The 16,140-nt window shown below is 41.4% G+C and overlaps 1 protein-coding gene across 19 annotated transcripts in view; it reads right to left on the reverse strand.

Annotated features, from left to right (window-relative positions):
* The window catches only part of ZDHHC20 (zinc finger DHHC-type palmitoyltransferase 20), an 80,533-nt gene that overhangs the window by 47,063 nt on the left and 17,330 nt on the right, over window positions 1–16,140 (reverse strand). For all 19 annotated transcript variants that reach the window (XR_011378908.1, XR_011378911.1, XR_011378909.1 and 16 more), the window contains exon 2: window positions 374–400. Coding sequence is in view for 12 of the 19 variants with exons in the window: in XM_070049152.1 (XP_069905253.1) it covers window positions 374–400 (27 nt within the window). In the remaining 7 variants the exon portion in view is untranslated. The remainder of the gene's footprint in view (window positions 1–373; window positions 401–16,140) is intronic.

The raw sequence follows: 16,140 nt of genomic DNA on the forward strand, positions 1-16,140 counted from the left end.
TAAATTCATGAGAGCAAATTCTCTTTCTCAACCTAGCTGGGTATGACATTAACAACCTGAATGAGTTCTGGAGAATAAATAAAGCAGGCAAATCTAAATAGGCATACAAAAATACAAACATTTGAGTGCTAGGTATTTCACATAATAATGGCTACTTCAATATATATATATATAATACAAACTGAGAACATACTAAATGTCTAAGAAGAAACCCAATATTATATCTCCTTTTAATTACATAAGTTTTAAAGATATATATTTCTGAAAAGCAAAAATCACATGTGCTCATCAATAAGTAGAAAGTATGTGGGTGGCAACTAAGATACCATAAGGATTATTCTACTTTATTAAAATGAGACTAAAAATGACTTACCATTTTCTTCATTTCCAGAAATAGTAACTAGAATAGAAGAAAAAAGAGTGAATAAGTATATTTTGAACATTTTGTACTAAGCTTTGAGTTGAATATTCATCTTAATATAATTTTCATAAAAATAAAGTTGGGTTATAAAATATAAACACCACTGTAAAGTTAGAATTGTTCTTGAAAAATTTTCAAAAACACTGAAATACTAAAAAAATTCCTTATCATTAATACAGTTACATTTAAAAATTTCTGTAGACTTTTGTTAATTTCAAATATGTCAACAAGGTTATATAGTTGTGATATCTTCTTTAGCTCTTTTCTTAATGATACCTGCAGAATGAACAGCGCTGTCCTTTATGGCACTCAAACTTATTCATCAGTCTATGATGTACTCTAGTGACCTTTTGGTGAAACATGTACTCAAGACAAATCTTTCTCTTTTTAACTGACACATAATTGTGCATATTTACATGGTAGAATGTGATAACTGAATCCATGTACTCAAGGACCGACCTCAAATCAGGGTAATTAACATTTCCAACTAAGCTGTATTTGGAGCCTTAAAATTCTTCTCTTCTAGTTCTTTGTAAAGTATACACTAAGCTGTAAACTATAGTTGCTCTACTGTGCTATAGAACACTAGAATTGATTTCCTCCTATCCAACTATATTTTGGTACCTGTTATCCAGCAACTATTTCTTTTTAGAAAGCTTTTATTTAATTTTTTTTTTTTTTTTTTTTTTTTTTTTTGACAGGCAGAGTGGACAGTGAGAGAGAGAGAGACAGAGAGAGAAAGGTCTTCCTTTGCCGCTGGTTCACCCTCCAATGGCCGCCGCTGCAGCCGGCGCACCGCGCTGATCCTGGCAGGAGCCAGGAGCCAGGTGCTTTTTCCTGGTCTCCCATGGGGTGCAGGGCCCAAGCACCTGGGCCATCCTCCACTGCACTCCCTGGCCATAGCAGAGAGCTGGCCTGGAAGAGGGGCAACCGGGACAGAATCCGGCGCCCCAACCGGGACTAGAACCCGGTGTGCCGGCGCCGCAAGGTGGAGGATTAGCCTATTGAGCCACGGCGCCGGCTTAGAAAGCTTTTATTTAATAAATATAAATTTCATAGGTACAGCTCCAGCAACTCTTTATTCCCGTCTCTACTCCCCTTCCTCACCTTGGGTAATCACTATTTGCTCTCTTCTTTAAGCCCAACTTTCTTAGTTTTCACGTCTGAGAATATGCATTAGGCAAATTTATTTTTTATAGAAAAAAGTAAAAATTATACCTGTAATTTAAAGAGAGTATTTTTTCTCTGAATACTCAAATATTTAAAAAATTAGTCTAAGTATAGAAAAGTTAATTCAGTGTTTCTTCCATCTTGTATACTATTTCAATTCAACAACCGTATCAGTTCACCAAGTCCAAACCCCTGAGAATTGCTACTTACTCTTACTCCCGACCCCAGCCCTGGAGGGTCCAATGGCCTCTAGGTCCTATTGACTCTACTAAGTCTCTTTCAAATGTGTCACCTCTTCTTCAATTCCTCCCTTCCCTCCTCTGCCTTCCTTAAATGCAATAGTTTGAGCTGTCTTCCTACTATCAGTGTAACACACACCTCACCACCAGCAAATCTGATGGTTGAATACCCTCTAACACTTCTGAGTCACTTTCAGAATGAAGTCCAAAATCTTTAGGGTAGTTAACTATAGGTCCTCTGCCATCTAGAATGTGTCTACTTCTCCAGTCTGTTATTTGCCGATATCTCTAGTCTAATTATTCTGAATAAATACTTCAAGTAGTTTCACATTTACTGTGTCCCTCCCCAGTTCTCTCCCTGTAGAGTCTAGTCTGAATCCTAGCTCCCGTGTAAAACCTTCCTGAGTGTCTCTTTAGGTATCACTACTGCTCACTCTTCCATCTCTGCCATATCATTCCTCTCTATTTGAAATTACTGCCTTTTTTTTTTTTTAATTTGAAAGAGTTACAGAGAGAGAGAGAGAAAGAGAAAAGTCTTCCGTCCGCTGGTTCACTCCCCAGATGGCCGCAACAGCCGGAGCTGCACTGATCCAAAGCCAGGAGCCAGAGGCTTCCTCCGGGTCTCCCACACGGGTGCAGGGGGCCCAAGGACTTGAGCCACCCTTTACTGCTTTCCCAGGCCATAGCAGAGAGCTGGATAGGAAGAGGAGCAGCCGGGACTAGAACTGGCGCCCATATAGGATGCTGGCGCTTCAGGCCAGGGTGTTAACCCACTGTGCCACAGTGCCAGCCCCTGAAATTACTGTTTTTATTAAGATTCATTTTAAAAATATGAGAGGCATACTGACAGGCAGGGTCTGTGTGTGTGTGGGGGAGACAGAGAGAAAGGGATCTTCCATTGGCTTATTCATGTCCCCAATGGCTGCCAAAAACTGGTGCTGGGCCAGGCTGAAGTCAGGAGTCTGGAACTCCATCCACATCTCCCACATATGTAGAGGGGACCAAGTACCTGGACCACCCTCCAACTTTTTTCCCAGGCACATCAGCAGGAAGCTGGATTAAAAACAGAGTAGCTGAAACTTGAACCAGCACTATAGTAAGGGATGCCAGCATCATAAGCAACATCTTAATCCACTGTGGTACATCGCTGGTCACTGCAATTAGCGCTTTTTTTTTTTTAAGATTTATTATTTATTTGAAAGTCAGAGTTACACACAGAGAGGAGAGGTAGAGGTAGAGGTAGAGGCAGAGGCAGAGAGAGAGAGAGAGAGAGAGAGAGAGAGTCTTCTATCTGCTAGCTCATTCCCTAAGTGGCCACAACAGCCAGAGCTGCATGGATCTGAAGCCAGGAGGCAGGAGCTTCTTCTGGGTCTCCCATGTGGGTGTAGGGGCCCGAGGACTTGGGCCATCTTCTACTGCTTTCCCATGCCATAGCAGAGAGCTGGACTGGAAGTGGAGTAATTAGTTTTCTTAATTTGAGAGAAAGAAACAGTAAGCTTCCCCATCTGCTGGTTCAAACTCCTCAAAGTCCGCAATAGTTGGAGCTCAGCTGAGGCTGAAACTGGGAGTCAGGAAGTCAATTCAAGTCTCCAATGTAGGTGGCAAGAACTCAATTCCTTCCTCCCTTCCTCTTTCTCTATTCCTTCCTTCCTTCCTTCCTTCCTTCCTTCCTTCCTTCCTTCCTTCCTTCCTTCCTTCCTTCCTTCCTTCTTCCTTCTTTCGTTCCTTCCTTCCTTTTTCTTTCTCTCTCTCTCTTTCTTTCTTCATTCTTTCAAAAGCTTTTATTAACAGTCTGCACCCACACAGACACACAAAGTATAAAGTACTGTTTGAAGACAAGTTTTACAGTTAATTCTCATAGTACAACTCATTAAGGACAGAGGTCCTACATGTGGAGCATGTGTAGTATTCAATAGAGTAATATCCCATAATTTCTTTATGAAATTATAATAAACGTGCATTTAGGTTGATTCCGTGTCTTAGCTATTGTGAATTAAGCTGCAATAAACATGGAGGTGCAGATAGCTCTTTTATTTGCCAATTTAATTTCCCTTGGGTAAATTCCGAGGAGTGGGATGGCTAGATTATATGGTAGGGCTATATTCAGATTTCTGAGTTATCTCCAAACTGTCTTCCATAGTGGCTTTAACAGTTTGCACTCCCACCAACAGTGGATTAGTGTACCTTTTTCCCCATACCCTAGCCAGCATTGATTTCTGTATGAAAGCCATTCTAACCAGGGTGAAGTGAAACCTCATTGTGGTTTTGATTTGCATTTCCCTGATGACTAGAGATCCTGAGCATTTTTTTCATGGGTCTATTGGCCATTTGGATTTCCTCTTTTGAAAAATGTATGTTTAAGTCCTTGGCCCATCTCTTTAGTGGGTTGTTTGTTTTGTTGTGTGGAGTTTCTTGATCTCTTTGTAGATTCTGGTTATTAATCCTTTAACAGTTGCATAATTTGCAAATATTTTCTTCCATTCTGTCGGTTGCCTCTCACTTTCCTGTTTCTTTTGCAGTACAGAAACTTCTCAATTTGATATAATCCCAATTGTTAATTTTGGCTTTGGCTGCCTCTGTCTCTGGGGTCTTTTCCAAGAAGTCTTTGCCTATGCCAATATCTTGCAGGGTTTCTCCGATGTTCTCTAATAAGCTGGTGGTATCAGGTCATAGATTTAGCTCTTTAATCCACTGTAAATGGATTTTTGTATAAGGTGTAAGGTAGGGGTCTTGCTTCATATTTCTGCATGTGGAAATCCAGTTTTCCCAGAACCACTTATTGAAGAGACTGTCCTTGTTCCAGGAATTGGTTTTAGTTCCTTGATCAAATAAATATAAGTTGGTTGTAGATGTTTGGATTGATTTCTGGTGTTTCTATTCTGTTCCATTGATCTATCCATCTGTTCATCTGTTTTTGTACCAGTACCAGGCTGGTTTTGTTCTTGTTTTTGTTTTTGTTTTTTTGACAGGCAGAGTTAGACAGTGAAAGAGAGAGACAGAGAGAAAGGTCTTCCTTCTGTTTGTTAACCCCACAATGGCCACTACGGCTGGTGCGCTGTGGCCGGCGCATTGTGCTGATCTAAAGCCAGGAGCCAGGTGCTTCTTCCTGGTCTCCCATGCGGGTGCAGGGCCCAAGGATTTGAGCCATCCTCCACTGCCTTCCCGGGCCACAGCAGAGAGCTGGACTGGAAGAGGAGCAACCGGGACAGAATCCGGTGCCCCGACCGGGACTAGAACCCAGGATGCCGGTGCCGCAGGCGGAGGATTAGCCTAGTGAGCTGTGGCGCCGGCCATCAGGTTGTTTTGAATATGACTGCCCTGTAGTTATGTCTTGAAATCTGGTATAGTGATGCCTCTGACTTTGTTTTTGTTATATAAGATTGCTTTAGCTATTTGAGGTCTCCTGTGCCTCCATATGAATGTCAGCATCATTTTTGGAAGAATTCAATTTCTTGAGCCATCACTGCTACCTCCCAGGACCTACTTTATTAAGAAGCTGGAGTGAGGAGCCAGAGGTAATGAACCCAGGCTTTCTGATATAGCATGTGGGCATTCTAAATGGTAGGCTGATGGCCCTCTCATCCTACTGTGACTGCATGTTCCCAGAAATGTGGAATCATGTCTTAGCGCATTTATAACCCTGAAAGTTATCATTACCTCTAGTTTACAGATAAGTAAACTATGTTTCAAAATAATTTAATGATTTGCCTAAGGTCATAGAGTTACTATGTGTAGTGTGGATAGGATTTGGAAGTTTGTTCAAACTTGTTTTCTTTTTCTTTTTAAAAAAGATTTATTTATTTATTTATTTGAAAGTCAGAGCTACACAGAGAGAGAAGGGGAGGCAGAGAAAGAGAGAGAGAGGTCTTCCATCCACTGGTTCACACCTCAAATGGCTGCAATGGTCAGTGCTGAGCCAGGCTGAAGCCAGGAGCCAGGAGCGCCATCCAGGACTCTTATGTGGGTGGGCCATTTTCTGCTATTTTCCTAGGCGCATTAGCAGGAATTTTTTTTTAGAGATGTATTTATTTACTTGAAAGTCAGAGTTACAGAGAGAGGAGAAGCAGAGAAAGAGAGAGGGGTCTTACATCTGCTAGGCCACTCCTCAATTGGCTGCAATAGCCAGAGTTGAGCTGATCCAAAGCCAGGAGCCAGGAGCTTCTTCCGGGTCTCCCACATGGGTGCAGGGACCCAAGGACTTGGGCCATCTTCTACTGCTTTCCCAGGCCAGAGCAGAGAGCTGGATCAGAAGTGGAGCAGCCAGGATTCAAACCAGCGCCCACATGGGATACCAGCACTGCAGGTGGCAGCTTTACTTGCTATACCACAGCGCCGGCCCCAAACTTGTTTTCTTTCCTATAGTGTCTCTCATTTTGTTCTCATTTTATATCCAAAGTCTGGTACACAGCAGAAATGCTTAATATTTGATTAAATATCTATTTTGACCAAAATCTTTTTGAATAGACAATTTTACATGAATACTTCCTTAATAAACAAATATAAATATATATAACATAAATCCTTAAACCAGCATAATTTAATCATATAATATTAAGTAGTATTCCCAGTAAAGTCAGGAACAAGAAGAGTATGTTCATAATCATTACTCTTAAAAAAAAAAAAAGGGAAAAAAAACCCCACTGTTTTGTAGAGTCATGGAGCTTCTCTCACCCATCTCAGAGCCGTCAGAGGGGCCTGGAGTGGTTAGATCCTGTGCTCATCACCTTCGGCCTCACACAGCATTTTCTCCTGATCTTACTGTACACTAAAAAGTTTATTGTTTTCTATACATACCATAATGTGAAAGTGACATGAGAACACTATACAAGTAAACCATTATGAAAAAGAAGTAGATTCATAGTATAAAAATTGAAAAAGCAAATGTTATCACTATTTGTAGTGTAATCCTTGACAGTCAAAGAAAATAAATTGAAAAACTACTATAAACAAGAGGTGATAGTGCACAAAAACAGTATAAAGAAATCAGTAGCTTTCCTTTGTACATACAGTTACTACACAGAAGTTATAGTTGAAGGAACAAAATTTTGTTTACAAAGCAATCTAAAAAACACATAATAAATTAGCAAGATCTGCACAAAGAAACATTTTAATGCTTTTGAGGGACACATAAAATCTGCACAAATGGAAAGACAATGCCCTTACATAGGATGAGTTGACAATTCTCCCTAAATTAATCTCAACAAAAATACTTTTTTAAAAAAAAAAACCTGGGGCCAGAGCTGTGGCATAGCATGTAAAACTGTCGCCTGCAGTTGCAGACATCCCATATGGACACCAGTTCGAGTCCTGGCTGTACCAGTTTGAGTCCTGGCTGCTACATTTCTGATCAAGCTCTCTGCTATGGCCTGGGAAAGCAGCAGAAGATGGCCCAAATGCTTGGGCCTCTACACCCATGTGGGAGATCCAGGAGAAGCTCCTGGCTCCTGGCTTTGGATCAGCTTAGCTCTGGCCGTTGTGTCCATTTGGGGAGTGAACCAGTGGATAGAAGACCTCTCTCTCTGCCTCTGTCTCTCTATAACTCTGCCTTTCAAATAATAAATAAGTCTTTTTAAAAAAACTATATTGTATTAGGTTGCTAAATCACTTTAAAACAAAAACAAAAACAAAAACCCTGAGTCTAAAGTCCATTTGTAAAAAATAAACTTGCAGGGAGAGAAAGAAATGCTTAAAGAGGAAAACAATGAAATAGAACCAGTCATGCCAAATACTACACCAGATGACTTTACTTTTAGATTTATTTATTTGAAAGTCAGAGTTAGAGAGAGAGGGAGAGATATAGAAAGAGAGATATCTTCCATCCACTGGTTTACTCCCCAGGAACCCCCAATGGCCATGACTGGGCTGGGTGAAAACCAGAAGCCAGGAGCTTCATCTGGTCTGCCACATGGGCTGCAGGGGCCCAAATACTTGGGCCATTATCTGTGCTTTTTCCTAGGCCATTAGCAGGGAATGCAGCTGGATCTGAAGTGGAGCAACCAGGACATGAACCACCAGCCATATGGGATGTCAGCATCTCAAGGCAGCAGCTTTACCCACTATGCCACAATGCCAGCCCCTAAACCAGATGATTTTAAAATCATCAGTCAACCAGGAGCATATATTCTGAGAAATAGGCAAATGTCCTAGGTGAATGTCCTAGAGTATATTTATACAAATCAAGATGGTATGGGTTAATTACTCAATGTGGTCTCTTTTTTTGGTAAACTTTTATTTACTTTTTTTTTCATATTTATGTCAAAAATTTATTCGGCTGTTATTTGTTCTTTTTTTTCTTTTATTTACTTTTAATCTTTATTTATTTGAGAGGTAGAGAGAGTGACAGCAGGAATGAGAGACAGAGAGAGAAGCTGGGTTGGAAAGCAGAGAGAGAGAGACAGAAGCTAGATTGGAAGCAGAGCAGCCACTTAAACCCAGGTACTCTCATAAGGGATGTGGGTGTCCCCAAGAGGGGTCTTAACTGCTGTGCCACTACGTCCATCCCACCAGATGGCCTACTGATGCAATCAGAAGTGTGGTAAACACAAGACCTAAGAGGCTGCCATCAGTGTAATAGTAGGAGTATACTCTCAAATAAGGATAAAAAGCATAGTGCAGTGAATACAGAAACCAGTAACAGTTGTTTGCTATCAAGCATTATGAACTACCTAACTGTATGTGCTACACCCTCACAGGACTGGTGGCCCAGTGTTCATTCTGGCATCACCACACACAAGGAATGTGATGCACTAAAATGTTAGGACAGCAGCAGCTTTAATGTTACTAGGTAACAGGAATTTGTCAGCTCTTTTATAATCTTATGCAATCATTTGTATACATAGCCTGTCATTGTTTTTTATTATTTAAAGATTTGTTTGTGTATTTGAAAGAGTTACAGATCAGGAGAGAGAGAGAGAGAGAGAGAGAGAGAGAGAGAGAGAGAGAGAGAAAGAGAAAATCTTCCATCTGCTAGTTCACTCCCCAGAAGGCCACAATGACCAGGGCTGGGCCAGATTGAAGCCAGGAGCCTCATTCAGGTTTTCCACATAAGTGGCAGGGGCCCAAACACTGGTGCTATCTTCCACTGCTTTCCCAGGCCATAGCAGAGAGCTGGATCAAAAGTGGAGCAGCCGGGACTCAAATCACGCCCAAATGGGATGGCTGGGGTTTTAACCTACTGCGCTACAGCGCCAGCCCCAAATGTTCACAATTTTTAATATTAAGAACTAATTTCCTTTTTAGACTTTATATCATCAGTACACAAAAACTTGCACTTACGTATTTCATTATATTTCTCTAAAATATTTCATGTTTTTGATGCTTTATAAACAGCATTTTTATCTTATTTTATTTTTTACTTAAAAAGCAGAAAGAGACAGAGACAAGGGAGGCCTCCTATGCCCACAACAGCCAGTGCTGAGCCAGGCTGAAGCCAGGAGCACAAAACTCAATCGAGATCACCCATTTTGGGGGCAGGGACCCAATCTCCCAGGGTACACATTAACAGGAAGCTGGAATCAGAAGCAAAGCAACAACTCAAACTCTGGCACTTTGATACCGCATGTGGGTTTCCAAGGAGCATCTTTAACCACTGCACCACACACTGCCCCAAATTTCAATTTTTAATTGTTCATTGCTATTATTTAGAAATACAACAAAGTTTTGCTTATTCATCTTCTATGACTCTGCTTTTTTTTTTTTTTAAGATTTATTTATTTATTTGAGAGGTAGAGTTACAGACAATGAGAGGGAGAGACAGAGAGAAAGGTCTGCTGGTTCACTCCCCAAATGGCTGCAACGGCCGGAGCTGCGCTGATCTGAAGCCAGGAGCCAGGAGCAGGGGCTCAAGGGCTTGGGCCATCCTCCACTGCTTTCCCAAGCCATAGCAGAGAGCTGGATGGGAAGAGGAGCAGCCAGGACTAGAACCAGCGCCCATATGGGATGGAGGCGCCACAGGCAGAGGATTAACCTACTGCACCACAGTGCCGGCCCCTGACTCTGCTTTTTAATAGAATCTTTCTGCATGAGGTTAGTCTGGTAATCAATTTTTTCTCCCCCTCCCCCAAAAATACCCTCATGAGTATACACTGATATTTCCAATAAAAATTCAAGTCTCAAAGATTTGTACTTAGCATATTCTAACATTTGTATCTCCTTTTTTCCACTGAGATTCCTAGTTCTCAAGGACACAGGGATGAAGATTAGAATATCCCATAATGCTCACTCAACAATCACAAGAGACCAGCAAGTAATATTACTTGCAAGCTTAAATAATTTTTCACATAGGTTCTCTCATTCTTTAATACTTGTACTGTCTCTACACTGTCAAAGTATATACCCATTACCATTAGAAATCCATTCTCTATTCCTTATAATCCTCATTTAGTCTTGGGTCTACAAGAAAATAGTTGATGTTTATATCAGAGTTTAAGTTGTACTCCTATCTCTAAAGTCAATTTAATTATCTGAAGCTCACTCTTATCCTCCAGCAAAATAGCTTTGCTAAAGATTCTAGTAAAGGTGCTCTGTTTTTATGCAGTGATTTAGAGCAATTCAAGCTTCCCAGAATCACGTATAATGGTGACTTTTTAAGAGAACAGGCCAAATGTCTTTTCAAACGCCCTACAAATTCTAGAAATCACTACACATTAGCACACAGGGGCAATCATTTCTGTAAAGTACTGCACTGTATTCCATTGTGTAGATATTGAATTTTATAACCAGGCTTTGGATATTTGGATTGCCTTCAGTTTTCTGCTATTAGAATTTGGTAATTGGGGCCGGTGCTGTGGCGCAGCGGGTTAAAGCCCTGGCCTGAAGTGCCGGTATCCCATATGGGCGCTGCCGGTTCTAGCCCTGGCTGTTCCTCTTCTGATCGAGCTCTCTGCTATGGCCTGGGAAAGCAGTAGAAGCTGACCCAAGTCCTTGGGCCCCTGCACCCACGTGGGAGACCCAGAAGAAACTCCTGGCTCCTGGCTTTGGATTGGCGCAGCTCCGGCCATTGCAGCCATCTGGCGAGTGAACTAGCAGATGGAAGACCTCTCTGTCTCTACCTCTCTCAGTAACTCTGTCTTTCAAATAAATAAAATAAATCTTAAAAAAAAAAAGAATTTGGCAATAAATAATCAAATGCATGTGTTATTTGTGGAAGTTTATTTTTAGTGTAGATTTTCAATAGTGGCATTACTGGACCAAAAATAAAATCTGCTGTGTTTTTAGCTTTGTTCAAAATCCCTGAGACAGTAGTTGTAATCACTTTCTTCTCACTCTTCTCAGCGATGTGTGAGACCACCTGTTTCTCTGCAATCTACTCAGTAAGGTGTTCTCAAACTTTTGGTACTGCAGGGTCACTTTACTTTGCACTTTCTTTATAGGCAGGTAAGCATCTTTCCTTATGCTGCAAGCCATTTGCATTTTTCCTGTGAACTGTTTATGAAATTTGTCCATTTTTAAAAATTGGGAATAGCAATTCTGAACTACAGTTAGAGGCTTTCCTTACTTACTCCCATTATAAGATCACCAAACCATGTTTTCTTTCTAGTGCTTGAATGCTTGCTTTCTTTTTCCCTAAGATTTTTTTTTTTTTTTTTGAAAGGCAGAGTTATAAAGAGAGGAAGACACACAGATACACAAAACACAGACATACACACAGACACACACACAGATCTTCCACCCCAAATGGCCACAATGGGCAGGACTGGGCCAGGCTGAAACTAAGAGCTCAGAGCTTCTTCGGGGTCTCCCATGTGGCTGTGGAGGCCCAAGCTCTTGGGCTATCCTCTGCTGCTTCCCAGGCGCATCAGCAGGGAGCTGGATATGAAGTGGAGCAGCCAGGTTTCAAACCAGTACCCATACAGGATGCCAGTGTCATAGGCATAGGCTTAACTTGCTATGTCACAATGCTGGCCCAGTTTTCATTTTTAAAAATTCGTATTTGGTTCATACTTAATTGGCCAATTGTAAGGGGCAAGGAAAAGTTATCAAGTGAGCCTGAAAAATGTCTGGTGCCAGAAAGCAAGGAAGTCCTAAAACATGATGGGAACATGTGAAATGGACACAGAAACCAGACTGAAGAGACTCCTGTGGGCCAAATCTGGGACAATTTGGGAGACAAAATAAATGATTGATTATAATCCCTAAAATGGAATCCCTAAGTGTATGTGGATGTAAATGAATCAATCAACCAACCAATAAAGGGGAAGATGATAAATTCTTTCTTACGGAATTCTGATAAATGCAGAAGAAATGACAGAATTAAAAAATCACTATCAAGCAAAAATCCTCAAAGGACACCTTTAAAAAGAGTAATTGAAAGCAACAGGGAACAGGTTATTTATAGTTTCAACGTGTTTCCTCACAAGATACTTGCCTCAGGTTGGGTTCTCTGACAGCAGATGCTGAGACAGAGTTTGGGGTCAACATATTTAGTAGAGATTGACACAAGTCAAAGAACAGGGAGGAAGCAGAAACTGGGCTGAGGGAGAAATCTAACTGCAATGCAGTCCTAGCTCCACAGCTAGCAAGGAGCCTGCAGTGAGTGGTGTCGCCCCAGCACAGGCAGGCGGTGCGTGGGCTGCTCCAGGAAGGGTGTGACCTTGGCTGAGGTGAGTCAGGCTGAAAGAGCTAGCAGCTGGAAGTTGTCTGCTGACCACAGTTGCCACAACGGAGCAGCATGTCTTTCCTCGAAAGGCAATCTGTGTGTGGTATCTCTGAGTCTACTGGAATACTTATTAATTACCAAGAGAACCAGTACCTTTACAGAATAAAGAAAGCTGCCAAACACCACCTAAAGTGGTGACCCCAAACGGTACAATCAATGACACAGCATTTCTGCGGTAATCTTGCTGAAAGCATTTATTCTAAATCTAATCACCAGGAAGCATCAGATAAACCCAAACTGAAGGACGTTCAGGCATTCAAAGTAAGTCTCTGCTCTTAAAAAATGTCATGGACATAAAACACATTAATCCTTCCGATTAAAGGACATCAGAAAAACAGCAACTCCAACCAAAAGATGTGATTTAGACTAGACAGTGAAGCCGAACAAAGGACTGGAGTGACGAATGAAGTTTAAATCAAGGCTACAGATTAGACAGTAGTGTTTTATCAATACTAATCCCCTGATTTTTATAACTGTATTCTGGTTCAAAAAAATGTTCTTATTCTTAAGCAATAATACTGAAGTATTTATAGGTAAAGGACCATTATACCTGCAACTTTAACATTTAAGGCAGAAAATAAATGAATTACAAAGAATAAGTGAAAAGTAGTGCAGGACCTAGAAGAAGGATATATGACAATTATTTATATTGTTTTTCACAAGTCTGAAATTATTTTTAAATAAACAGTTAAAATTTGAGAAAAAAAGAAAATACAGTTTATCCAGGAATAGTATAGAACTAATTTTACCTCTTACCAAATATTTATCCAGTTATTCCATCTTTTTTTTTTTCATGATTTGAGTTGCACCCTTATATTTTAAATTATTTTTGAACCTTCTATTCTGTTCCATTGGTCAACATATGTATCTGTACCATGCCAAAATTGAGTGGAGCTGGGGCCAGCGCTGAAGTGTAGCTGGTAAGGCCAATGGCTGCAGGGTCGGTATCCCATTTAGGCGCTGGTTCAAGTCCCTGCTGCTCCACTTCCGATCCAGCTCTCTGCTATGGCCTGGGAAGGCAGGAGAAGATGACCCAAGACCTTGGGCCCCTGCACCCTTGTGGGAGACCTGGAAGAGGCTCCTGGCTCCTGGCTTCAGATTGGCAAAGCTCCAGCTGTAGTGGCCACTTGGGGAGTGAACCAGTGTATGGAAGACCTCTCTTTTTCTCTCTCTGCCTCTGCCTCTCTGTAATTCTGCCTTTCAAATAAATAAATAAATAAATCTTTAAAGAAAAATTGAGTGGCATGTAGAGAGTATTCTCATACATTCTCTGTCTCAAGAGTTTTAATTACTGATAAAGGCCTTGTGGTTTGCCCTCGTCATGCTGGGGTTTCCTTCTTTAAATTTGTATTTTATTTGAAAGGCAGAGAGAGAGAAAGAGAGAATCGGGCAGCACAAGCTCTCACCTGCTCGTTCACTTCCGAAATGTTCCCAACATCAGGAGCTGGGAACAAAATCCAGCTCCCCTATGTGGGTTGCAGGAACCCAACTATTTGAGCCAGTATCTGCTGCCTCCCAGGATGTCCATCAGCAGGAAGCTGATTAGGAGCAGAGCTAAGTAGAGCTAAGACCTGAACCCAGATACTTGGATATGGGATGCAGGCATCTAAATGAGCATCCTAACTGTCTGTCCCTCAGGGGTTTTTAGGTTGTTCATTCTTTTTAGTTTATTTTTTCATATGGTCTTTTTTTTCCCCCTAAAGGAACCTTTTATTTAAGAAATACAAACTTCATGCTTTTCATAAGTACAACTTTAGGAATACAGTGATTCTCCCGACCATAGTCATCCTCCTACCCACACTCCCACCCCTCCTCCTCCTCCCTCTCCCTTTCCCAGTCCCATCCTCCACTAAGTTCCATTTTTGATTAGCTTGATACACAGAAAACCAACTCTATACTAAGTAAAGAGTTCAACAATTTGCAGAGAAAAAAAAGAACTGTTCCTCAATAGTTGAGACAAGGGCTGTTCAAAGTCATTGCATCTTTAAGATAATTTCACTTTTTTTTTTAGAAACGTAATTAACTTTAAAGAAGTACCCAAGAATGATACATCTTTTGCTAGCATGTAGACTTAATTATAATGCAACTCTTTGAGGACAGAGGTCCTGTATGGGAAGTTAGAGCACAGTGACTCCTGTTGTTAATTTAGCAATTAACACTCTTTTATGTATGACATCAGTTATCACCTCCCATAACTTGTTTTGCACCAGAAAAAATATCTTCACTTGTGAAGAACTGGTATCTCTGTAATGTTGAGTTATTCTACCCATAAATATGATATATGAAACATCTTTCAATTTGTTCAGCTCTAATTTTGTGCCTTTCAGGAATGCTTTCCTCTATGGGTTTGGGTTTGGCTTCTTCTTCTTCTTCTTTTTTTTTTTTTTTTTATTTGACAGGTAGAGTTAGTGAGAGAGAGAGAGACAGAGAGAAAGATCTTCCTTCTGTTGGTTCACTCCCCAAATGGCCGCTACAGTTGGTGCTGTGCTGATCCGAAGCCAGGAGCCAGGTACTTCTTCCTGGACTCCCATGTGGATGCAGGGGCCCAAGCACTTGGGCCATCCTCCACTGCCCTCCCGGGCCACAGCAGAGAGCTGGACTGGAAGAGGAGCAACCGGGACTAGAACCCAGCACCCACATGGGATGCCGATGCTGCAGGTGGAGGATTAACCAAGTGAGCCACGGTGCTGGCCTGGCTTATTCTTAAGTATTTTTTTTTTCTTTTTGATGTTACAGATGTTTGATGTTACAGACATCTCCTCTACTATATTTTTCAAACTATAAATTCAAAAATTATCATAAAAAAGTGTTGGGTTTTGCTTGCTTATTTTATATGCTGCCCTTTTACTCAATTCTCTTGTTTAGATTTTCAGTCAATATTCTCAGCTTTTCAGCATACAGCATCATGTTATTGCCATAAAGAAATGGCTCTCCCTTGGGGTCAGACATTGTGGTGTAGCTAGTAAAACCCGCAACCTACGATGCTGGCATCCCATACGGGTGCAGGTTCAAGACCTAGCTGCTCCACTTCCAATCTAGTTCCCTAGTAGTGCACCTGGGAAAGCAGCAGAGGATGGCCCAAGTGCTTGGGGTCCTGCACCCACAAGGGAGACCCAGAAGAAGCTCCTGGCTTCTGACTTTGGATAGGCCTAGCTCTAGCCATTTTGGCCATTTGGGGAGTGAGAGTGGATGGAAGATGTCTTTTCTCTGTCTCTCCCTCTCTCTACGTAACTCTGCCTTTCAATTAAATCAATCTTGGGCTGGTGCTGTGGTGTAGTAGGCTAAGCCTCTGCTGGCAGTGCAAGAATCCCTTGAAGGCATCATTTCAAGTCTGGGCTGTTCCTCTTCTAATCCAGCTCTCTGCTTATGGATTGGGAAAGCAGTGGAAGCCCAAGTACTTTGTCCCCTGCACCTGCTTGGGAGACCCCGAAGAACTTCCTGGCTCCTGGTTTCAGATCTGGCTGTTGTAGCCATTTGAGGAGTAAACCAGTGGGTGGAAGACCTTTCTTTCTGTCTCTCCCTCTCTGTCTGTAACTCTACCTCTCAAATAAATAAACAAAATCTTTAAAAAAGAGAAATAGCTCTCCCTCTTTCCTTTACAGTGGCTTAAGCTTCTGATTGAATTCTCTTGCTTGAATGTAGTAATTAATTCT

The sequence above is a fragment of the Oryctolagus cuniculus genome, chromosome 9 (genome assembly GCF_964237555.1).
Source record: "Oryctolagus cuniculus chromosome 9, mOryCun1.1, whole genome shotgun sequence".
Taxonomy (NCBI): domain Eukaryota; kingdom Metazoa; phylum Chordata; class Mammalia; order Lagomorpha; family Leporidae; genus Oryctolagus; species Oryctolagus cuniculus.